A 24,356-nucleotide genomic window follows, 5' to 3' on the forward strand; every position below is an offset into this window, starting at 1 on the left:
GCGGCAGGTATACGTGCCTGGATGGTCATAGGATATTCAGGTGAGAGCAAAAGAATACGAAAACGGCGTTTTAACACGCCAAAGATCCGCTCAATCACATTTCGAGCGGATGAGTGTCGCAGATTGAAGAGCTCTTCTTTGGTTGTTGGTCTGCAAACATAGAATAGTTATTAAAAAACCTAAAATATAAAATAAATAAAACATACCTAAGATTAGCGCGTCCCCATTCAGCCAAATGATAACGGACACTGCGGTAGGGGACTAAGAGCTCGTCACACAAAGGGAATCCCGCATCCGCTAAGAAATATTTGCCGGGAGGGACATACAAACTGCCTGAACGAGCCTCGTCATAGAGGCGTGCGTCTGTGGCGGATCCCTCCCAGCCAGTGAGAGCGTATGAGAACTTGAGGTTGAAGGTGCAGGCGAATAGACAGTTTTGAGAAACAAAACCTTTGCGATTACGATATGAGGGGCGGTCAGATGATGAGGGGCGAGCATGGATGTGGCTGCCGTCGATCGCACCAATAGCGTCCTTGAAGTAAGGCCAGAATTTTGGGTTGTTACGGATGTTGCTGGAGACGTCATCGGTGTCATTGGGAGAACGTACGTAGGTTGTGTAGAACGGGGGGGACGCAAAGATAAACAAGATCTTCCGGAAATACCTGGAATTATTTGTGAGCTCATCATAAATAACATTAAAAACAAACTTACTTTGAGATGGTGTCGTTTGACCGTTGAAAACGCTCCCCGACATGACGGATTGTTAGCCCTGTAACGCACGTATATAAAAAGATGGCAAGTTGCTCTTCGAGCGAAACGTGGCGTGAGCTAGCATAACCCAAAACACGAAGTTCGGCTATGAGTGCGTGAAAGACATCTGCATGCATGCCAAGTTCGCATCGCATACGATCCGGGTGACCAACGATGAGTTCCATGACCCATTCTTCACCTGAGAGGGCCGATGTGTGGTATGCCTCAGGTACAGAGTCCTGAAGCAATGAGTGCGTAGCAGTCAGAAGGACACTGACGAGTAGTGCAATGTGACGTAGGATTCGCATATGATTCTGCCGACGGCCTGCAGCTGGCGGCTGAACAGCCTGGGCTTGAGCGAGTTGTTGGAGCAAGGGGTCAATGGTATCCATAATCTATCGATATCTATCCCTAAAGCAATGAGCGCAATGGATAACAAGTCCTACTAATATTGATATCATAAGGTTGAAACTCAGCTATCGGCACCTACTGTGCCGGCCTTACATCATCCTTGAAGTTGGCAAATTTACTTTACCTTGGGTTACCGAACTAGCTCTAAGGTGCATCTGCAAAACCACTGAAATGAACGCTTAACTTACGCGCGTTACGGACACTTACGAATGCTTACGACTTCACTAGCGAACTCATGCGATTGGTGGAATTTTATCATTGTCTTATCGATCCAAAAAGCATCTAATCAAGACCAAGATCATTGCGCCTGCAGTACTGTGTTTACAAATGATGCTACTACTGGAAAGAACAGTGACACAAGATCAATGCTAAAGAGTATACTCAGTGTCCAATGATTCATGCAACACGTTATACATCTCCTTATCTGCATAACGGTTGAGATAAAAGTGGTCATAGTGCTCTTGAGACGTCGTTAAAGTCAAGGAACGGTCAACCTTTTCTCCGTACACCGGGACCAACTCCGCAGGGTGTGTTACCTCTGTTATGGGAATGACAAACCCGGTGCGGGTTTTGGGCTGCGTTTCAGGTGCATAGACCCTCTCGAGCTTCCACAATCGAGTGTCCTCTAGATCCTCAGGGGTTGTTACGATACGAAAAGGTTGGACATAGAGGAGGGGGTGCAACAAGAAGTCAGGAAGTTTTGCAGTTGAGCGCCGGGGTGGAGCCAGCTGGAATACAATGCGAACTTGAGCAACTGAAACTAGATAATAGATGTTGTCAGTACATGGACGATAGGTAGCATAAACCAACTTACAACCAGGGTTATTTGCGCCTTGATCCATGTCTAAGAAAATCGCATCACAATTTCCAGATGGAAATGCATCACTTGGCGGTTCGGCAGGCCATACTGTAAGAATGATACATTAAATACCTACAATTGTAGATGAAATGGGATACAATAATTACTGAAGTCCATAGATACCTATCATTGTAGGGCTGATATATCAATGGAGGATCCTGTCAGGACACTCCCATAATAATCTCACACCCCTAATTTTCGCATTTTTGACCACCTACTGTGGGAATTTCCCCACAACACTTAAAAATAGATTGCTTCTCCACATTTTCGCATTTTTAGCCACCCCACTACACCTAAAACATCACCCATTTTGGGAATCTCCACAATATCAATTATTCCCACACCCTCCCCACCTCACTGCAGCTTCACCACCACACCACAATAGGTCCCCTCTTGTATCTAAGTAGTAGTTTGGTATATATATGTACAATATAATGTAATAGACCGCTTTTTTTGCTTATTTGTGTGCCTGCTCCTCCTCTAGAGGCCATTTAACATATGTTAGAGTAAAGAACACTTTCGCACTTTTGCCCCTTTGGTGGGAAAGTGTTCTATTATATTCAAAACATGTTTATGAGCATATATGAGTATATTCCCATCTTTATTTGACCCCCTGAAGCGTCCTACATCAATAGATATAGCACATATGCAAGAAAACACAGAATATGTTCCTATTTAATTATTTCTAGGTGGACAGACTTGGAAAAATTATTCCCAGTATCTATTCAACAATATGAACAATGTATCAGGAGCCCAGGACCATGGGATAATTCCCTGTTGCATGGTGTGCCCCCCCTCTCCTGGTGGTTTACCCCCTGTGAAATTTTTTCCTGCAGGACCGGACCTTAATTGAGGTGAGGGGTCTATTTCTATGTATATTTGGAGTAGATCTATCATATAGCTGGCCAAGAACACACATAGGATCCTGCTACAAGAACAAAAACATAGAAAATCTCACTTTTGACACTTTTGATGTTTTTTAGTATCTTACTCTTGCATAAATAACCATCCCTGCTCACATATTATCAGTAGTACATTCACACATATGTTCTATGCCAAGGATCAGCTCAAAATAGGCTGGAGGTTTGAGCTAGTGTAGATACTTGCTATTTCTACTGATAAGGAGCCCATACTTTCAAAACATCGAAATTTAATAATCAGACACTTGGAGTAGATTTAAAGTACATTCACTATCATATACCTAAATTTACAAAACAATCCAACAAGAATTGAGTGCTGAGGAAGTGAAATAGATAAGAAATTGAGTGTGGGAAAGTTCAAAGACTCAAAACATCGAAAATGGTCAGTTGGGCAGCAGTAGGACTTTAATGCAGGGTCAACTCAAATATACACCACATTCCTTCCATCACCCTTTAACCTCAGGGCAGTATGTAGCATAGGTTCATTTAGTAGTCTATCATATATCCTACATATTTTCAATGAAATCTTTGCCCTGTACCATATATAAATGTGACTTTGTGTCAAAAGATGTCAATTGTCACTTTTCACACATATGTCATTTTACTTGTCATTCAGTCAGTCCTTCACTGATCTTTCTAAAACTTCAAGTCCATCATTAGGGACATATATAAGAGGTATCCCAGGTATCTGATCACTTATCACAGGCTGGATTACTCTGTAGGTTTCCTATCAGTAGAAATACCCCCTGTACATCAGATATCAAATTTGCGCCCTATGTAGGGCTGATCCTTGGCATAGAACATATGTGTGAATGTACTACTGATAATATGTGAGCAGGGATGGTTATTTATGCAAGAGTAAGATACTAAAAAACATCAAAAGTGTCAAAAGTGAGATTTTCTATGTTTTTGTTCTTGTAGCAGGATCCTATGTGTGTTCTTGGCCAGCTATATGATAGATCTACTCCAAATATACATAGAAATAGACCCCTCACCTCAATTAAGGTCCGGTCCTGCAGGAAAAAATTTCACAGGGGGTAAACCACCAGGAGAGGGGGGGCACACCATGCAACAGGGAATTATCCCATGGTCCTGGGCTCCTGATACATTGTTCATATTGTTGAATAGATACTGGGAATAATTTTTCCAAGTCTGTCCACCTAGAAATAATTAAATAGGAACATATTCTGTGTTTTCTTGCATATGTGCTATATCTATTGATGTAGGACGCTTCAGGGGGTCAAATAAAGATGGGAATATACTCATATATGCTCATAAACATGTTTTGAATATAATAGAACACTTTCCCACCAAAGGGGCAAAAGTGCGAAAGTGTTCTTTACTCTAACATATGTTAAATGGCCTCTAGAGGAGGAGCAGGCACACAAATAAGCAAAAAAAGCGGTCTATTACATTATATTGTACATATATATACCAAACTACTACTTAGATACAAGAGGGGACCTATTGTGGTGTGGTGGTGAAGCTGCAGTGAGGTGGGGAGGGTGTGGGAATAATTGATATTGTGGAGATTCCCAAAATGGATGATGTTTTAGGTGTAGTGGGGTGGCTAAAAATGCGAAAATGTGGAGAAGCAATCTATTTTTAAGTGTTGTGGGGAAATTCCCACAGTAGGTGGTCAAAAATGCGAAAATTAGGGGTGTGAGATTATTATGGGAGTGTCCTGACAGGATCCTCCATTGATATATCAGCCCTACAATGATAGGTATCTATGGACTTCAGTAATTATTGTATCCCATTTCATCTACAATTGTAAGAAGTGATACATCAAACCTACAGGTACAGGTGGGTTCGGCTTGGACAGCTTGGCTGGGCATGATGATTGATGGGTGAAATGTCGAATGTAGTTGGATACGAAACTTGGACCAAACCTTGATGGCACTAAACATCTGGAAGCACTCTTCAACATCATCTGTGTATCGCTGAATGTATTCTGTGACCTTGTGACGAAGGTCAGGGATATTGGGGCAATCGTACGTCCTCATTCAGACATTCCTTATCTTGGCATGTCGGGCAATCCTACGTCTTCTTTCAGACTTTCTTCATCTTGGCACCATACGTTACACGCGCTATGTTCTCGTTATCTTCTTGCACCATGCACTACGTACTGTACAGTTTCACCTTCGACACTCAGCCACAGATCCTCCATACTCGTATATCAGTAGCGTCGTTTTTGCAGAACACCTCAGCGTTGTCCTTGATCACACGCTGAGGTGAGTACTCTTAATATTCGTATCGTTCGTACATCTTGTTAACATGTACCTAGACTCGTCTTGTTCTAGGTATTAATAATATTCAGCGTTGTCCTTGATCACACGCTGAGACTTGTCTCGTTCTAGTTCCCACCAGGTTATGAGCCCTGAGCCATACACTCAGAATACACGGAAAGAACTCGAATATATTCGAACTCATCAAAAAGCTCACTAGGATTAATCATACACGCTCACTGCTATTATCCTCGAACTCGTACATCTGGCTGCTATGGGAAAGCTCGATCACATCATCGAGTTGACAGGCGCCGACACGTATTCGAGTTGGCGTAGGTCAGTAAGACTCGCACTCGCTGGTGAGGGATTGTGGAACCACTGTAGCATGGGCACAAATCCAAACGACTATGCCGAGTATGCGAGCACTCTTCCTGTCGCCGTTACTCCAAGTCAGCCTACAGCTGATGAAAGGAAGAGTATCAAAGAGTGGATAAAGGAAGACGCACAGGCTAAGGCCATTATTGGCCGCAAGCTTTCTCCAGTCGTTCAAAATATGCTCGACGAATCTCTTTCAGCACGCGAACAATGGGAGTTACTGGCACAACGATTCTCGCGTCTTGATGTCACTTCACAGTTCGAACTTCGCTCGCAATTGTTCGCTGAGAAGCTGAAGGATGCAGAGGATGCCCCTCGTTACCTCGGCGTGTTAGAGAATGGCCGAAGGCGTTTTGCAGAAATGGGAGTCGTGTTTACAGATGAGGAAGCCGTATTCATGCTGCTCAACGGATTACCCGACTCGCCGCAATGGATCGTGTTTCGAGGACTCACCATTGGAATGTTCTCAACCACAACGGTCAGCGCATCCTCCTCAACGACTACTACAACGTCTCCTCCTGTCCCACCGAAAATCACCTTCCAAACCATAGCCACCTCCTTTTCGGAGGAAGCCAATTGTCAGCAAAGTCAGCTGAAAATGGCCAAACCGGGATCAGAGTATGCAAACGCTATTAGCGGATCGCATTCCGGGATCGACACAAAAACCAATCCTGCAAATGGCATTAGAGTGCATAAGTACAACCCCAAGGGGGTGCCATGCGACAACCCCGTCTGCGTCGGCTTACCTCACTCTTTAACACATGACCGAGAGCACTGTCTTCAGCCCGGTGGAGGTGCTGAAGGAGCCAAGAGCTCGTGGGGGAAGAAAGGCAGTAAAGCTAAGAAGGAGGTCGCAGCATCAGCAACTGATTCAAAATCAGGCTCACAGCAACCTACCTCTTCCACCGAGACGAACACTCCCTCACAGCCACCACGAGAACTTGCCTGCGCGACCATCGAAGAAATCAGTTCAGACACACCAACTATGAGTGCGGAAGACATAGTGTGCATCGCAGGACAAGCTCTCTCCACTATTCTCGACTCTGGGGCCACCTCTACTCTCATCACGAACCGCGACGTGTTCTGGACGTACTCTGAAGAAGCAAGGGTCACCGTCAAGACAGCCAATCATGGCACACTTGCATAGTGCTGCCGTGGTCCGGTCCTGAACCATGGTTCGAACTGGACTTTTGGTCCGGTTCTCCTGTGGTTCGGTCCACGGTCCAGGTGTCAGCCAGAACCGGACCATAGTACGGTTCTCGGTTCTGCCATTGGGCGGACGGTTCGACTTTGGTTCGGACCGGCCCCGAACCGTTCCGAACCGCGAACCGAAAGAAGCTTGCCACATTGTTGAAGCACGCCTTGACACCTTCCTTTGATGATCCACTTTGGCCTCAGGGATTCTTAAGCTTCAAGATTTACTTGTTTCCATCAAATGCAGAGGCCCATTGACAAGGTAAGTCATGATATGCACTGTTCAAACTGATGAATCAGACCACACGTCTCGTTGTGCAACTCCTCCCGCAAGCCCATCGTCCCACTCCTGCGAAACCACCGCCTCCACCCCTAAAATCAACGCGCCGACAAAGACCAAGTTTGCTTGTGCTCGCTATCTTGCGCCCGTTTTCTCATGCTTACTCTCTCGTACCTGTCCTCTTGTGCCCATTCTCTCGTGCTAACTCTCTCCCACCTGTTCTCATGCCACGCCCCATCTTTCATGCCCTCCTACTTCTTGATGTCGCTTGGTATTGAGACCATCGACTGCGGCACAACAACAAGTGCCTGCCATGTTACCTGCGTCTTTGCACACTCCCAGCCACCACCATTCACCACTTCCACGATGGCGCAAACGCTTGCGGGTGGCGCTTTGGACCGTATTTTCTTGCAACAGTTCTGGACCCTAACTTCAAACGTCAAAACCCGTTGGACTGAGATGAAGGTTACGAGCGGGAAAGCTCGTTTTGAAGCTGTGATAAGTCATATTTGACCAACTTCCTAACTTTGCACCCTGCCATTGAGCACATCATCTACTCCGGTCTCGCCTTGTACTCACTACACGTTCACACACACACAGAGCAGTTTATCAGCACCTACTGTCTCCCTCATTACTCGTATTCTGTGTTAATGCCTTGTGCTTGTTACACTCGAAATGATATCTTGCAAATTGACCGCTGCTTATCCTGACAGATCATTCATATTTAACGCGCACACGACTCGACTCAAAGATATTACCATAGGGTCTCTACCCACCTTCGTAGATGCAGGAGAAAACTCTCGAACTTCTACCTGTGCTCCCTACTGAATTTTTGGGTCCGGTTCGGGTTCGGACCCCAAAAAAACCGAACTGGACCATAGAGAACCGTTCTCTGTGGTCCGGTTCTGGGTTCGGACATTTCATAGAACCGAACCAATGGTCCGGTTCTTGGTTCTCCTCTATGACCCTCTGAACCGGACCGAACCGGACCACGGCAGCACTACACTTGCAACATCCGGACGAGGTGATTGCATAGCGGAACTTACCATTAACGGGAGAATTAGCCGCGTTCGTCTCACGCACTGCCTCCACGCACCGGGTGCACTCATCAACCTACTCTCCGTTGGCTACATGCTGAAAAAGGGTTGGGAATGCAATTTTAAACCCTATCCTGCACGTTGTGAACTAGTCTACCATAACGAAGCACTTGGCACCCTGCACATGCTCGGGAACTTGTTCTTCGTCGATCTCAAATTCCTCACTCCAGATACACTGTCCATTCGCACCAAGTATCCTGAAGAGATTTCGGCCTTCGCTCACGTTCCTCTGACTTGGGACCTATGGCACGCACGAATGGGACATCCAGGAGGAGAAGCAGTCAAACGCCTTCCTGTCTTTGCAACGGGTATCAAGGTAGATGCTTCCACGACTTTACAACGTTGTGAGCCTTGCATTATGGCTAAACACCCTCGCAAACCCTACCCGTCCTCTGAGACTCCACGTGCCGCTCGCATGCTCGACCTCATACACTCCGATTTATGCGGGCCATTTCCCATTGCGACTCCACACGGCAAACATCATTTTATTATTTTCCTCGACGATCACACCAACTTGCTCAACCTACAGCTACTAGCTACCAAGGACCAGGCTTTGGAAGCATGGTCCCTCGTCAGGAAAAGATGGGAGAATCACGCCGAACGCACAGTCAAAGTCTTTCGCTCGGACAATGGGGGTGAATTTATTAGCGCAGCTTTCACTGAGTCACTCGTTGAAGCAGGTATAGAGCGACAGCTCTCTGCTCCCTACGCTCACCAACAGAATGGCAAGGCTGAGCGAGCGATACGCACCATCGAGGGGCGCTTATTCGCAATGCTGGAAACAGCCCGCCTGCCAACAACATTGTGGGGGGAAGCTGCATTAACGGTTTGTTACCTCTGGAACCGGAGTGAATCAAGTGTCTTGCCTCCAGGCAAAACCCCATACGAACTCGTCAACGGTCGGAAACCTGATCTTTCGCACCTCCGTATTTTTGGTTCTCGCTGCTTTGCGCGGGTTCCCGCTGAGCTGCAGGCCAAGTTGGGGCCTCATTCATGACGAGCCATCTTCCTAGGCTATCCCGACGGCGTCAAAGGCTATCGCCTTCGTGACAAAGACACTGGGAGTTTCTTCACCGCTCGTGATGTCATATTTGATGAAAACTTCCCATCCGTCACAACTACCTACGACTCTGACTCCGACGATGATGATGTCAACTCCACTGTTCCAACGTCGCCTAATCCCACTATGTCCATCGCCCCCAAACCGTCTCTTCCAGCTCCACAGCGTTCATCTCGCACTCGCACAGTCACCAAGGCCGGCCAAGCTTATGCCGAAGAAATGGCTTCTTCCAAGGCCAGACTGGAGAATCTACGAGAATCAAGGCTAGCTTGCGCCGATAAAAGCATCACACTCCCTACTGCTGACAACTCAGTTTCTGGGTCCATCCTTCCTGCCCCTGCTGATGCCCATCCAGACATTGCCGACATCGAACCTAACGTAGACACACCGGACGTCGTCGTCAACGTCATCATCGAAGAGCAAGCTAACATCAGCATTCGCAGCGATAGACGTCGCAATCCCTCCAGCCCGGACTACGACATGAAGGTACCGCCCGCTACGTTTGAAGAGGCTATGCAGCGTCCGGACAGGAACGAGTGGCTGTCAGCTATGCAAGCAGAACTCGGAATCATGAAGGAGATGAGTGTCTACCGTGTCGTGCCGCTCCCAGAGGGACGCAAAGCAATAGGAAATAGATGGGTGCTGGAATTTAAAGAGGACAACAAGGGAGGTTCAGCGTATAAAGCGCTGAAGGTACAACAATTCAGAGAGTGAGTCTGAACAATGTTGGGTCTTGCAGAACCTAGCTGCTATTCGACCCTAAAGGGTTTCTGGACCAGGCTCAAGGCTCAGAGGAGAGGAAATATCATGAAAAACTGCTTAGTACTCTGACTCCTACTGGTAACTGGTGAAAAGATTACTTCCTTATGTAAGCTACAAAAGTGCCAACATAAGGTAAGGTAAAAACAGTCTCTACAAGCCCAGCCAGAAATGAATCCCTACAGCGCGCCTTGTTGCGCAAGGCTTCTCACAGATTCCAGGCGTCAATTTCGGTGCGACATTTGCCCCGGTTCTCAAGACGTCATCCATCCGCCTCATCTCTGCCCTGGCTTGCAAGAACAATTGGGAACTGGATAATTTCGATGCTAAGCGCGCGTTCCTCTGGGGTACCCTCAAAGAAGAGATCTACATGCGTCAACCAAAAGGTTTCGAGGACGGCGATTGGAAGGTCTTGGTCTGGCGCATGCTACGGACTATCTATGGCCTCAAACAATCGGCGATGGAGTGGTATGAGGAAGTGTGTGCTATCATGAGGGAGTTGGGATTCACTCGGTGCGCTGTCGACTACGCAGTATTTGTTTACGACGACGTCCTCAAGGAGGGCACTCGCGTCATCTGCATCATCGGCTTTCACGTCGACGATGGCCTCGGCACTTCCAATTCACGCCGCTTCCTTCACTGGGTTAAGAGCCGAATCCATGAACGCTTTGGCATCAAGGACCTAGGTTCGGTGCAGAAATTCCTTGGCATCCAGTTTGAACGGGACCGCGAGGCACGCCGGCTCTGGCTTCATCAAGGAGAGTACATCAGCTACCTGCTCGATGAGTATGGCATGCTTGATTGTAACCCCGTCCTCCTCCCTTTGGACGCAAATCACCCTTTCGGTCGCCCGTCTGATGCATACGACGTCGTTCCAAACCTTCCCTCTCGTTACCGTAAGCTGGTTGGAGAGTTGTTGTACCTCTCCATCTGCACGCGTCCTGACATCTCCTTTGCTATCAATTCCCTCGCGCAGCACAACGTGAACCCGTCTCCCTGCCATTATGCAGCTGCTAAACGCCTACTTCGATATATGAGCGGCACCATCAATGTGCGTATGCACTATGGGGGTGACCGTGTCGACGAAGGCCTCCACGCTTATTGCGATGCCGACTGGGCCAGCAACCCCGAGGATCGTCTTTCAATCTCGGGGTATGCTTGGTTCTACGCCGGGGGGTTGATTGCACATGCATCGAAGAAGCAGTCCACTCATGCGCTGTCGTCTACGGAGGCTGAGTACATGGCCGTGACTCACGTTTTTCAGGAGGGACTCTGGCTGCGCTCCTTGTTCAATGAGCTCCACATCACATACCTCACTCCCATTGTCATCTACATGGATAACACCGGCGCTATCTCATTGTCCGTCGAGGCCAAGAATCATATCCGTTCCAAACACATCGACATCCGTTATAACTTCATCCGTGAGTACGTCGAGAAGGGCATCTTCCTCCTCAAATGGTTGCCTTCTCATCGCAACACCGCGGACATCCTTACGAAGGCTCTCGTGCGTCCACTATTCTTGAAACATGTCTCCAACCTCTCGCTAGTGTCTCGGTGAGGGGGTGTATTGGGGCAATCGTACGTCCTCATTCAGACATTCCTTATCTTGGCATGTCGGGCAATCCTACGTCTTCTTTCAGACTTTCTTCATCTTGGCACCATACGTTACATGCGCTATGTTCTCGTTATCTTCTTGCACCATGCACTACGTACTGTACAGTTTCACCTTCGACACTCAGCCACAGATCCTCCATACTCGTATATCAGTAGCGTCATTTTTGCAGAACACCTCAGCGTTGTCCTTGATCACACGCTGAGGTGAGTACTCTCAATATTCGTATCGTTCGTACATCTTGTTAACATGTACCTAGACTCGTCTCATTCTAGGTATTAATAATATTCAGCATTGTCCTTGATCACACGCTGAGACTCGTCTCGTTCTAGTTCCCACCAAGGGAGTCCATAGGTGTGCATCACATCAGGCCAGCTGAGATTTGAGCCATCAGGAGAGCGAGTGACGGTAAGCGCTGCGTTGGCACTATTGGAGAGGATGCCCTTGGTAAAATGATTGCGTATGGGCCTGGGGGCACTGAAATGATGTTGTTCGTCGGGGGCGACACGAGAAACCCATGCCATTGTCGGGTCCGTGGCGCATACTTCTTCATCTTCATCGACAACGGCATTAATGAGAGCTTGGTTGTGTTGGCGAAGGAGGAGATATAGATCGAACTGCCGCATCCGCTCTTCACGATCAAGGATGCGGACGATCTGCTCCCCGAAATCTTTCTGTTTGCTCGTTCTCGTGAACGGGCTTTTGCAATGTGTGATTAGAAGCCGTTCACTAACATCCGCAGTGAACTGAACAAGTCCACCGTTGTTCCTAATGGCCTCCGCGAAGCTCAGAAGGAGTTCGAGTTTTGGTATGTAGAAATCCTCCTTGACGTTGCTTTTCCCCCGACGTGCTTCAGCTTCCAGGATCGCCACCTTGCAATTGTGGAATTCGTTAAGTGACGCTTGCATTGCTTCGATGCTTGATTCCGTATGGATGGGGTTCTGTGCTTGATACATGAAGTCGATGAGAGCACGAATAGGTCGCACGAATTCAGGAGGAGCAGCGCCCGAAATCATGGCGACGATGGTGCGCTGGATATCACGATGCTCTCGTCCAGTCATCTGTGCCACATGTGAGATCCCAGAAGAGAAGTGATGCACGCCGATACGTTTGTGGTGGCTCTTGTAGCGTGCGTCGAGCTCGTCATTTCCAACCACTTCTTTACACCATTGCAACAGATGGTCGAAGAAAAATTTGTGCAGGGTGTGAAGGATTTCAGGGACAAGGAAAATAGAAACCTGGGTAAGTGGCCAGTCGCGCCAGAACGGAAGATGAACGCCTAGAAGGAGAAGCTCCTTTGACTTCTTCTGGAACCGGTCAAGATTCCATGGGTCAATTGACTGGCTGAGAATGTACAATAGCTCCAGAGTATGCTCTGCTGTGCGAGGATCGTGATGGTTGGCATCCCCGAATTGCTTGTGAGTGGCCAGTGTGATGGGGGAAGCATTCTTTGACACAGAGGCGATCATCAACTGTTCTGGAAGGTCTGCAATCCAAGCGACAAGAGGGGTAAAGCAATATCGAAGTTCACCGAAGGGGTCAGGCATAAACTCGCCGACCTTTGCTGTGACTTTTAAGCCGGCAAAGACTAAGTCGACACACTTGTGCCAGACACGCGACTTCAGAATCATATGATAATCGGGATGTGTTTCAAACTTTGGGATTGGCATATACGCCACACATCGCCAAGCGTGGGATGTAGCCTTCATACGAACGTCAGAGTCGATGTTGCCGATAGTGAGGAAAAGAGGGTGCATTTCCAGACCGCCCGTCTGTCTTGTGACTGGTGTTTTGTCTGATGCAGCTATTATGGGCACGATAGTCGCCCCTTCAGGCAGCTGATCCTGGAATAGTCGATAGTTAAGAATGTGACGATACAGAAAAAAAGCACATACTTGTGTCGAGAATGCTCGATTTGCTGTGAACCACTCTCCATATTCTCGCTGCGCACCCTCCCAGACATGCAGAGGGTCAAAAGACATATTTTGAGCAAAAATAGGGTTTCCAAAGAGGCTCTTCACGACTTCAAGGCCATCACGCCATATTAGATGAATGGGAGCGGCAGTGGTGTACCCCTGGACTTCAAACTGTGTGGTCTGCCATTTCGGCCCGGGAGGTAAAAGGTCCATCCAGGACAATAGTTCTCGAGCACTCGAGAATGCGGGCTTATCTTTCACATCGAACTGATAATGTAGAGTTAGCAAGTAGTATACGGACAGATCATGTAAAATACCCAAGACAGTTTGAGAAAACGATCAATCTCTGTCTGTGTCATGGTCTCAACTAAAAATTTACCGAGTGACCACTCTCCACGATCGCGAAAGGGCCAGTACATATTTTTCACCCGTTTTGGCTCATGTTCATCGTTCTGAATTTGCTGAAATATGTTCTGTCCTTCTCCGTAGACATAGCCCAATAATGGATGGTATTGAGCGGTCCGATTAAATTCATCATCCATGGTCTCATCGACTCCAGACTGCCCATCGTGATGTCTGCGGGTTCCACGTAATGCAGGAGGCTTGGCCATGTGTCCTTCAGATCCTGACGGCCAGCATGTCTCAGTTGGGTGGTTTAGGTGAGAAAGCAAGTCATGAATGGATGGAAAATGTTGTCGGCAGTCTGAGTTAGGGCAGGTCACGGCAGGATCTCTTGCATTATCAGAAATGATCTGCTGAGGCCAAGGAATATCGTCCGCTGGAACATCGTTCATTGTGGTACAAGCGTTCCAGATCCGCGTTGATTGCATTGAATTCCTCCAAGTCTTTTAAACTCCGATACTTTCCGCTTTTGACTGCTGACAGTCGGTACGCATATCATGATATCTACTCACCGACGCCATACATCTCCCCCCCAGAGTTCATCTCCCCCCCAGAGTTCATCTCCCCCCCAGAGCTCATCTCCTCCATCAAGCAACAGACCACTTACCCCGCCCAACGATTTAAACGATTGTTTTGTGAGCCCTCGCATCATTCAGGATTATACTCCATCTCTTCCAGCCCATGGCGTTGTCCGCCGCCTCTCTCAGTATACAACCCGTGCAAAATCGAAATTTACTCCTTATGCACGCCCTGCTGGGCCAAGTGCACCAGAACTGCGCTGGACAAGGAGGTCAATACTCAGGAATGATCACGCTGATATATCATTAACTGATGCAAAGGCGGTATGTTCAATGCTTATCTATCTTATGGTGTGGCATTTAATAAGAATGAACAGGCTGCTGCTATTTTTCGACGTGGGTTGCAGAGCATGGATGAGGAGACTATCACACAAGCTGTTTCTGCAAAGCAAGCGACTCGTGAAAAGTCACGCTTGCATCTCCTTATGACTGCGTGGGAGATAGAGGAGACTGAGCGTCATAAAAGACTTCTTGACCTACTTCAGCAGAAGAATGCTTGGGAATACGTTGCAGCGTCCAATGAAGCTCGCCTGTTCGAAAGGTTCATGACCCACCGTCACGCAAACCAGCTTGAAGATGACTTTGACTTTGGTGTTGGAACTTACGAGGAGGAGCTACAAGCATTCAGTATTTCAGAGGAGCAATTAAATCAACTCGAGGCCTTCGCAGTCGATCACAACTTCCATGACCCCAACCAGCTGATCACCAAGGATAAATATTCCACGGACCCCTTCGTCAATGGCGCTGAATCAGATGATGATGACGAAGACTGGGACGAGCCCAGATCAGAAGTTAGTTCCGACGGATCGGGCGTCAAAGGTGAAGGGTTTGCCTTGGAAGCGAGTTTTTGAGGTAACCCCCTCATTTTTCTACTAATATTTAAGCGCTTACATTTATTTCTACAGTGATCAAGTATATATCGATACCATGTTCTTAACCGATCTGCATGTAGCTTGGGGTCCCGCTGTTTACCCTTCTATTTCCCGACAATTCAGTGTACTGCATATGACATGTCTGTGTCTTGTGTTTCGACAACGTGTAGACGGTGTTTCCCTTCTTGTATCAAATTTTGTAGCGCTTGACTGATCACACCTGTTATAATTACATGTTCACCATGAGTGTTCAGACTGAATTCTAGCTTCCACCCTCGATTTGCTGCCTCAATGAAACATGTGTCTGATTTGTCGACGGCCAGTGCCGCTATAAGTTTAGTTCTGTTCCCCTTTGCCCTCAGCTTTTCCAGCTCTCTCTAAGTATGCCTCCCAAGAAGGCATCGAAGGGAAAGCAGAAGTCAAAGGTGCGATATCAATTATTTATCATTGCATCGCTACAAACTAACAAATTTCTAGCAATTACCGAAATACCCGGAGTCCACAGGGAAGAACCCATGTGGAAATACTGCTAGCACTCAGATTGGACTGGCCATGGAGCGTCCGGTAGCACCATCCAGACTGGCTATGCAGCCACCAGCCGCGCCCCCCCCACAACCAAGGCCGGTGCCATATGTACGATCCCTGCAGCAGGGGCTACCATATATGTACGATACGACAGTTGGTCCATCGATGGCATCGTATGCACGGTCCCCACAGCAGCGCCCCCCGCAGATGAACCTTCCTAGCTGGGACATGAGGGGCGGCCCATCCTCAGTTCGTGCAGCAGTGGCTCCCACAGATGTCAGACCTTCCTAGCCGGGACATGATGGCAGGCCCATCGACCATAACACCTACGCAATTCCTGCCACGGATGGCCCCGCAGATACCTCCCTCTAACCAGCAATCGATAGCTGGCCCATCAACCGTACCACCTACTCGATTTCAGCAGCAGATACCCACACAGTCCACTACCCGTGTGCAGACTCCCATGCTCAATGTGGAAGGAGTCCACCAGGCTGTCGAGAGCTACAGGTCAGGCCTGAGGATGCGGCCAGGCCACAGTGACACATTGGTACGTGTCCCTTCAGTACGTGCAGTGAGTCGAGCAGCACCATATGAAGCCTATCGCCTCGTCATGGCATATGCGAAGCCAAGACCAGGTGAACTGATACGGGGCGAGGAATTTTCAACTGGCGTGATTCGGGTATGTCTTCTGTATAGTAATCAACGTTGATTAATCTAAATATTAGGTTGTACCTGGATCCTCGAGAGCCATTCGCAAGCCCGTCCACCTGTGCCTCCCTCCTGTAGAACCCGCAGGCACGGGTCACATAGCCCAACCAGGCTTGGGTTACCCTGCCATTAGTGGTCAACCTCTCGCATCCAACAGTACCCAACCACCTCCACCGTCATCAGTCACCACCTCGCGCATTGTTGACAGCGCTCGCAATGTATTCAAGAGGGATTTTCTCAACAACTTGATGGTGGCAAGCAACAATTTAAAGGACATGGCGCAGCGCGCATTCAATAAGGGAGTGGAGACGCATTCATCATCATCGACAATGGACTCCGTCAACGCATGGGTAGTTGAAAGCCAAAAGACCGAGCTGAAGAAGCTCAAAACCATTCCGAACACCATCCGAAGTATCTTCAAAGATGTAGGTCGATCCGCAGTTGATCTTGCGCTCCCTATCAGTGAGCGGGGCAAAGAGTTGGTGCACCAGAAGATTTACATTGATAGCCTCTGCATTGGCTTCGCTTACCTCGACGATCCAGACACTGTAAGTCCCATTCAAAGTTTCAGATATAACTGTTTCCAAAGTCTGACTTGGACTTCATAGAATGCAGCGTTTGGAAACCCTGCCCTCTTCCGCATAATCAGCCGCGTATTGCACGAGAAGAGGTTGTCCCGCTGGATTGACCCAAACAAGCGGGATCTCAACAATATCATTGCATTCTCTGGCACAATCTTAGTTTGGGCACTGCAGGAGCATGCTAACGGCTTGAACGGCAAATCAGAATTTGTCGTCGAGGACAATAGGGCAACATTCGATTCAATCGTCCAACGTTTGGACAGCCTGTCGCCGTCGCAGAGGGCAGCTGTAGATAAGCTCGTTGATGATATTTTTGCCGAGATGCAGTAAAGTATTATTCTGAATTTCTGATCCATGAATCGTAGTGTTGTTCGTCGGGTGTTCGAGTAGACTAGGCTTTAATGTTTGTTTGCTAATCGTTTATACATTGTTGCGATATCTGATTGATACTATCGCGTGAACAATCTTATCGATGGCGTAAGTATGTGACTGCATCTGCAGCGGACTTGCCATTTTAGAGTATTCCCTGAGCCTCTCGTCAGTGTACGATAGAGGTTACTGGCCTAGTCCAAACGGGGAGTGCAGTTTGGATCAAACTGGCGCGCTTAGCTTTGTAGATGTGCATGGTACACCATCACCAAAATTCCCCAAGTCTGAACTTACCTTATGCGGACATTTTCCTGCGCCACACACTTGTGAGAGCCGACGGTGTGATGACGTGTGATGGCAATGAGCTCGCACGTTGAACACCACTCCCTCAGACGTACAGCAGCACACTTGTGTGTTCCTAAGGTTCCCGTCAGTCTGACGTGCCTCTGGTAAGTTCAGATATTATTCATGCTCCCCAGATATGTCCTGATCTCAATCGGCCAGTTGGCCAACATGTCACATGCTGTGACACTTCTTCATGGCCCGGGACTCGCGGTTACTTAGTGCAGTGACCTTGCCCTTTCATCTCGCATTACCCTCATGCGGTCAGCTCAATAGACCCTCCGGTTTGAGTGCCACCACAAACTTGGGGATCTATTGTGCTTATTGCGTGACCAATGGCCATATTCAACTCGGAATGACAAGGTGAGTGATTCTCCGTTATTCATATTCTGAAGTTCTGTCTCTACATAAGGAACCGACCTTTCCTCTCCGCATGGTGACCTTATGGCTGCTGAATATCAGCTCCGACTTGGAACCTCAGCACTCCAAACCTGTGAGTTGATTCCCTGCCCTTCATATTCTCAAGTTTTTGTTGCAGGCTTTCGCCATGGACATTCCTACTTGCATTGGTTGTGGGAAATCTTACAAAACACAGAAACAGCTCTCCAAGCATGCCTCGCAATGCCAGCAGAACCGCGCATTCACCCTGGAGTCAGTTCTTGCAAAGCGGGAGAACAAACGAAAGTCACAAGCCAGAGACAAGCTCCGCAATGCCAAGAAGTCTCGTTTACCCCCGTTGTTGAGCAAGAACTCGACTACGTCGACCTTGATCAGAACATTCCGTTTGATGATCCTCAGGCTGCAGGGCCTTCAGGTCAGCCACATGATGTAGTAAGTTCATGACTGATTATATGCATGTATCATAGTAATTTCTTTTAGGATGCACCTGTTGCAGGACCGTCAGCTCAGGCACTTCCGCCCACCCCACCTCCACCCATTACTTCAAAACGTTCGGGGCGTGCTATCCGCATGCCTCGACGGTTCATCGACTATCTTCCTGGCTCAGATATACCCCTGGCACACATGCCACGGCAACAACCCGAGTATCACCCATCTCCTCCACGACCTCCATCTGAGCCTTCTCTCAATGAGCAGCCATTGGCCAAACCATTCGAGACCGAGCCAGATTCCATGGGCTTATATCGAATCTACCCTACGCACCCCACATTCATTCCTCCGAATGACTCATCTCTAGTTAATTGAACAGATGCACCAACACTAGATGGAGAACGAGCAGAGTCATCCGATGTGCATGCATCTACAGGATTTGCACCACCCGATGTGGATATAGATCATATTTTCGATCCGTTTACCAATCCGACGTGTGGGTTGATGATGACCTGGCGCTACACTGGAACTAATGACAAGTCCGATGCTGAAGTTAACCGACTATCTCACTTCCATCAGCACCCAGCCTTCAAATTGCAAGACCTGCTTGGCTTCAACTGCGCTCGTGAGTCCAAACTGATGGACAAATATCTACAAGATAAGACAAATCCACTGCGAGAAGAATTTGGCTGGCGTCAGTCAACAGTCAGAATACGCCTTCCGAAAGAACGACAGACATGGCCATCTGAGAAGGATGCACCAGAACTCGAGGTGCCAGGCATTTATCACCGCTCGATAATGTCAATCATCCACTCAACGTTCGAGGACGACATTGCCAAGACATTCCACATGACTCCCTATTCCGAGTACTGGAAGGTCTCTGACACCAAAACAGTCCAAGTTTTCTCCGAAGCGTACTCCTCACCTGCCATGCTCGATGCCTAGGCCGAGATCAATGCCTTTCCTTGTGAGCCAGATGACGACCTCGAACGTGTGCTGGCCCCTCTCATGATGTGGTCTGATGCGACCCATCTTGCCAGTTTCGGAGACGCCTCGCTATGGCCATTCTACCTGTACTTTGGCAACCAATCTAAGTACACCCGAGGAAAACCAACATCTTTTGCGTGTCACCACCTCGCCTACATTCCCTCGGTATGTTTTATCTTCATTACTGTTTATATGGCAGTTGAGTTATATATATTACAGCTCCCCAACAATCTTCAAGAAATATATGTTGACATATTTGATGAAGCCACAACGGACCAGGTCCACACATTCCTTAAGCGTGAACTCGTCCAAGCGATCTGGAAGCTGTTGCTTGATGGTGACTTTATGCACGCCTACGAGCATGGTGTAGTCATTTATTGTAGTGATGGAATCACACGGCGCGTTTTTCCTCGATTTTTTCGTATTCTGCAGATTATCCTGAGAAGTGCGTCTAAGTTTTTCTTTAATTGTTGTGCTTAGTAGCTTATTGTACTACTAGGGTTCTTCTTGCAACCATCAAGTTTTTAGGCAACTGTCTATGCCCACGCTGCCTCGTCAAGAAAGCTAATGTCCCTGATATGGGCACCAAGCTTGATATGAAATGCCGAGAGACTAGGCAATGGGTGGATAATGAACGGCGCCGACGTCGTGTAGAAGATGCTCGCAAACTTATTTTTCAAACAGGTGCATCTGTTGATGGTGCTCATGTCAAAGCGCTTCTCAATGCTGAATCTTATGTTCCTGTTCGTGTGAGTGTTTGTCTTTTCCGTGCATTCTCACATTGATACTCAATGAACCAACATAGAATGCATTTTCAGTTCAGCTCGCACCATTCGACTTCAATGTGTTCATGATGTTTGTGATTGATCTACTGCACGAGTTTGAACTTGGCGTTTGGAAGGCCATCTTTATTCACTTATTGCGCATTCTCCATGCTCAAGGTGGTACAGTGATTCAGGATCTAAACGAATGGTGAGTAATTACATTCATAGCCTTTTGCTAATCTAACATGTGATTGAAGCTACCGAATGATCCCCACTTTCGGCCGTGGCACTATTCGACGATTCCATACAAATGCTTCAGCTATGAAGCGACTAGCAGCTCGAGATTTTGAAGATCTTCTCCAGGTAATTCGATAGAATTGTTTGTGCGTCGTGCTTATGATATTATGTAGTGTGCTCTTCCGGTTTTCAAGGGTCTCCTACCAGGACTTCACAATTCAATGGTCTTGGACCTACTTTTTGATTTAGCAGTGTGGCATGCTTTTGCCAAGCTCCGCTTGCACACTGATGATACACTTTCGCTCTTCGACCATGCTACAGTTATTCTTGGAAAGACAGTCCGGAATTTTCAGAATAGTACATGTATGCACTACCATACTACTGAACTTCCCCAGGAGTACGCAACACGAGGACGACGCGAAGCTGCTCTGAGTGCCAAGCAAGGTCTACTTTCGAAGCAAAAGGGGAAGGGAAAGTCATCTGGCCCAAAGGTCAAGAACCTTAACCTTCAGACATACAAGTACCATGCGCTCGGAGACTATCCCAATACGATCCGACACATGGGAACAACAGATAACTATTCAACACAACCGGTGAGTGCTACAATTAACTTTTGAATTAGTGCTTAGTGGTGTTCTCCTAGGGTGAGCTGCAGCACCGACATGCTAAACACTGGTATCCTAGGACACCAAAGAACAAGAAGACGCTGCTGAAGAATATGGTGGTTCAAGAGGCACGAACTCGTCTAATTGCAAAGATCAACACTCAAGTGGGTAGGGTCATTGCTGTACGCTTGGGGCAGTCAAGACGACAACGACAACGAACATCCCCCTCCGATCACTATCACATCTCGAAATATCCTAGGGCATCACACGACCTTACTGGCTGGTTGAGTGATCTTGAAGACGATGATCCTGCTAAAATGGTCTATTTTTTGCATACATGCTTGTATATGTATTGACAATGCTCCCTTCAGAACTTCATCCCCCGGCTCAAAGATCATCTCCTTGCTCGTCTCCGAGGTATTGAATATTCAGGCGATGAACACAACTTTTCCAATTCAGACCGAGACCTCATTATCCTGGCAAACAACAAGATTCACGAGCATAGTATTTTACAGATCAATTACACAACCTACGATCTAAGAAGGGAACAGGATTGTATTAACCCTCGAACTCGAGCTGATTTAATGGTCCTCTCACACGAGAATGATGAGGAAAAGCATCCTTACTGGTATGCTCGACTAATCCGCATATTTCACGTCAATGTTTGGTACTATGGTGGTGATAACACACCTTCGACCTCGAGGCGTATGGATGTTCTTTTCGTGCGCTGGTTTGGACGGGACGTGACCTTTCCAGCTGGTTTCTCAAACAAACGCCTGCATCGCATCGGTTTTATTACCAATGACACCAGCAATCCAGATGTTGATTCTGGCTGCTTTGGCTTTGTCGATCCTGATCAGGTGATTCGCGGAGTGCATTTGATTCCCGCCTATGCATACAAACGCACAAACCAGTATCTGGGACCTTCCTTTGTTCGACGTGAAGAAGAGGCTGATGACGACTGGCGATATTTCTATGTCAACATGTAAGTCAGGTGTTTTATTCTCAGGACAATATCTCACCTCGATTAAATAGATTTGTAGACCGTGACATGTTCATGCGCTTCCGTGGTGGCGGGATCGGTCATAAAATTACCCGAGAATGGGATGAGTTCCTGCAGCGTGATGGCGCACCTGATCAACAGGACACTGCCGCAAGTGATGATGAAGATCTTGATATAGAGGGTGCCGAGGAAGATCTAGAAGAGGAGCTTGTTGAGTTTGACAAAGATGAGGATGACAGGGAAACAGATGACGAGGAGGAGGATGATGAGGAAGATCCAGATAGAGTCATTCCAGACTCAGACGAGGAGCTAGATGATGATGTCCTTGCTCAGGCAGGATACGGTGCGCTGTAGTTGAAAATAATGATTTGATGATTTAGCTGTGTCTACTACAAATGTGCGTGTCGTAGAAATAATAGAGATGTAAATCGGCGCAGGGAGGCAAGATACAACTAGAAGATCACATCATTACCGTCCATAGTCATATTCAAATAAGGATCAAAAGCAGGTCCAATAGCAAGCATGATTCAAGCAGAGGGTCTTCTTGCTTGTAGTGTACGAGCTTGAGAGTGGCTGGGTATGCCGTGGCCTGCGATCCTGATAATAAATGTTATAAGGTTATGAGACAAAGGCGCGACGGCTCGCGCACTTCATCACCAAAACCGCACATACGGGCACGCATAGGGTGTTGTACTACTTCAAGGGAATAATGCCTGATGATCGTTAAAGGTTAAGAAGTATGGCGGACAACTCGGGACATAATTGACTGACTTTCGGCCCACCATTGTCCCCGTTGCTCGATGTCTGCATCAGAATCTTGACGAGGTTGATGATCAATGTTGGAGCGGTTATTTGACTTTTGAATCATGAAAGTTTGCAAGATGTGAGGGCAAGGGTGTGATGCGGTATAGGGGAAGGAGAAAGGCACTTGTATGAAATCGGGTTGTCTGCGGACAATTTAGACTCGAGGTCGCGCTAAAGGAGAACTGTAAATGTAGTGAGCGCATTGTGACTAGGGTAGGGTTAGGGATATGCACCTTCAAGGCGTCACCTCCCTCATGAGGGCGCCTAAGACAAGAATATACGCCAGATCATAGGTGCTGGTGCGCCGACCTCCAGCACAGCCAGCACCTCCCAGGCGCATAAGTGAAAATTGTGAATGAGGATATGAGTGCATAAGTCAATGGTACAAAACAAGTTCGGACTTCCTGTTTCGAAAGTCACGTGACTTTCAAAGTCAGTCGGCATTTTCCAGAAATAAACAAAGCGTCAATAACGTGTCGATCTTTGCTTAGCGCTTATCTCTTATACCAACACCATTAATTTCAATTGTTTGACATGTCTGTATAATGCTCATCACTAATACTGAAGATCACCTCGACCTGGCCAATAGGACGTCATTTTTCCACGACAATGTCGTTGTGTTGGAGATCGACAATATGCTGTCTGGATGGCCGACTTATACCCTCGATTTTACACCGGAACACCCGGGCCCATTGGTATGTGTCTTCAATATATTTGAATTTCTTAGTACTGACATTGATACTATAGAAAATTATACTATGGTTGAAGGATGCTGTAGAGTTCAGGATGATCGAAGATAAAGATAGTGATGACGAAGCTGATGAACAAGCCAAGAGGTATTTTTTCACTTCTTATTAACTTGAATGTACTAACATATTCTGACTTTGTAGTGAATCACAGCCTGTCGCTGAGGATCCAGACACTACGATGGTCTGTGAGCCAACACCGGCGTCCAGGTAAGTTTTTTTTTGATCCATTATTGTGACATTGGCTCAGCTCTTATGGTGCTTGCAGGGACTCAAACATGCCTCAGCGCATCAGCGCAAAGCCTGTTGTGCTGCATGTCATCCCCACGGATCCTCCCAGCATCGTCCATATACAGAAGAAATTCCAGGACGAGCATGACTATACGTGGCCTCCCCGCCGTGGGTTCAGGGAAAGCTCTACCACAATGCGAATCACTCAGATTGATGCACTCATGACCTTACCCGCAGCTGTAGAAGCCTTAAAGCTCGATTAGTTAGACTAATTTTTTTTCTTTCGTGCACTGTATCACTCTTTCGCAGCACA

At 47.5% G+C, this 24,356-nt stretch overlaps 8 protein-coding genes across 8 annotated transcripts; 5 read left to right on the forward strand and 3 right to left on the reverse strand.

The window, feature by feature from the left end:
• Positions 1 to 1,529: 1,529 nt before the first annotated feature.
• On the reverse strand, positions 1,530 to 2,465 carry HD556DRAFT_1538466 (uncharacterized protein; the record flags this gene model as incomplete). Its single annotated transcript, XM_041309688.1, has 4 exons — positions 2,239 to 2,465; positions 2,097 to 2,143; positions 1,976 to 2,068; positions 1,530 to 1,921 (listed from the first exon to the last, which is right to left on the reverse strand). Exons 1-4 carry the CDS (start codon positions 2,283 to 2,285, stop codon positions 1,530 to 1,532), a joined length of 579 nt encoding a protein of 192 aa, XP_041156221.1. The 5' UTR covers positions 2,286 to 2,465.
• A 4,513-nt stretch (positions 2,466 to 6,978) lies between these two features.
• Positions 6,979 to 7,615, forward strand: HD556DRAFT_1400549 (uncharacterized protein). Its single transcript, XM_041303812.1, has one exon. The coding sequence runs from the start codon at positions 7,174 to 7,176 to the stop codon at positions 7,528 to 7,530; it is 357 nt and encodes a 118-aa protein (XP_041156222.1). The 5' UTR covers positions 6,979 to 7,173; the 3' UTR covers positions 7,531 to 7,615.
• Positions 7,616 to 9,654: 2,039 nt separating this feature from the next.
• On the forward strand, positions 9,655 to 9,888 carry HD556DRAFT_1244325 (uncharacterized protein; the record flags this gene model as incomplete). Its single annotated transcript, XM_041298435.1, has 1 exon — positions 9,655 to 9,888. One exon carries the CDS (start codon positions 9,655 to 9,657, stop codon positions 9,886 to 9,888), a length of 234 nt encoding a protein of 77 aa, XP_041156223.1.
• Positions 9,889 to 11,823: 1,935 nt separating this feature from the next.
• Positions 11,824 to 14,255, reverse strand: HD556DRAFT_1244366 (uncharacterized protein; the record flags this gene model as incomplete). The annotated part of the gene is made up of 3 exons (XM_041298442.1): positions 11,824 to 13,389; positions 13,507 to 13,728; positions 13,779 to 14,255. 3 exons carry the CDS (start codon positions 14,253 to 14,255, stop codon positions 11,824 to 11,826), a joined length of 2,265 nt encoding a protein of 754 aa, XP_041156224.1.
• A 105-nt stretch (positions 14,256 to 14,360) lies between these two features.
• On the forward strand, positions 14,361 to 15,292 carry HD556DRAFT_1447373 (uncharacterized protein; the record flags this gene model as incomplete). The annotated part of the gene is made up of 2 exons (XM_041307261.1): positions 14,361 to 14,705; positions 14,759 to 15,292. 2 exons carry the CDS (start codon positions 14,361 to 14,363, stop codon positions 15,290 to 15,292), a joined length of 879 nt encoding a protein of 292 aa, XP_041156225.1.
• A 404-nt stretch (positions 15,293 to 15,696) lies between these two features.
• HD556DRAFT_1311658 (uncharacterized protein) lies at positions 15,697 to 17,457 on the forward strand (the record flags this gene model as incomplete). Its single annotated transcript, XM_041300557.1, has 6 exons — positions 15,697 to 15,738; positions 15,791 to 16,087; positions 16,197 to 16,385; positions 16,464 to 16,517; positions 16,564 to 17,094; positions 17,155 to 17,457. 6 exons carry the CDS (start codon positions 15,697 to 15,699, stop codon positions 17,455 to 17,457), a joined length of 1,416 nt encoding a protein of 471 aa, XP_041156226.1.
• Positions 17,458 to 22,640: 5,183 nt separating this feature from the next.
• Positions 22,641 to 23,133, reverse strand: HD556DRAFT_1400551 (uncharacterized protein). Its single transcript, XM_041303813.1, has 3 exons — positions 23,034 to 23,133; positions 22,912 to 22,975; positions 22,641 to 22,859 (listed from the first exon to the last, which is right to left on the reverse strand). The coding sequence occupies exons 1-3, from the start codon at positions 23,045 to 23,047 to the stop codon at positions 22,761 to 22,763; spliced, it is 177 nt and encodes a 58-aa protein (XP_041156227.1). The 5' UTR covers positions 23,048 to 23,133; the 3' UTR covers positions 22,641 to 22,760.
• Positions 23,134 to 23,580: 447 nt separating this feature from the next.
• Positions 23,581 to 24,306, forward strand: HD556DRAFT_1538468 (uncharacterized protein; the record flags this gene model as incomplete). The annotated part of the gene is made up of 4 exons (XM_041309689.1): positions 23,581 to 23,761; positions 23,814 to 23,902; positions 23,957 to 24,022; positions 24,081 to 24,306. The coding sequence occupies exons 1-4, from the start codon at positions 23,612 to 23,614 to the stop codon at positions 24,304 to 24,306; spliced, it is 531 nt and encodes a 176-aa protein (XP_041156228.1). The 5' UTR covers positions 23,581 to 23,611.
• Between the last annotated feature and the right edge of the window lie 50 nt (positions 24,307 to 24,356).

This window comes from Suillus plorans (genome assembly GCF_016647745.1).
Source record: "Suillus plorans strain S12 chromosome Unknown HD556scaffold_62, whole genome shotgun sequence".
Taxonomy (NCBI): Eukaryota; Fungi; Basidiomycota; class Agaricomycetes; order Boletales; family Suillaceae; genus Suillus; species Suillus plorans.

Coding starts and splice junctions, on each gene's coding strand:
- HD556DRAFT_1400551 (XM_041303813.1), bottom strand. Junction 22,860..22,911: donor TGTGCGGTTTTGGTGATGAA/GTGCGCGAGCCG, acceptor ATTTATTATCAG/GATCGCAGGCCACGGCATAC.
- HD556DRAFT_1400549 (XM_041303812.1), top strand. CDS start 7,174: ATGCTTACTCTCTCGTACCTGTCCTCTTGTGCCCATTCTCTCGTGCTA.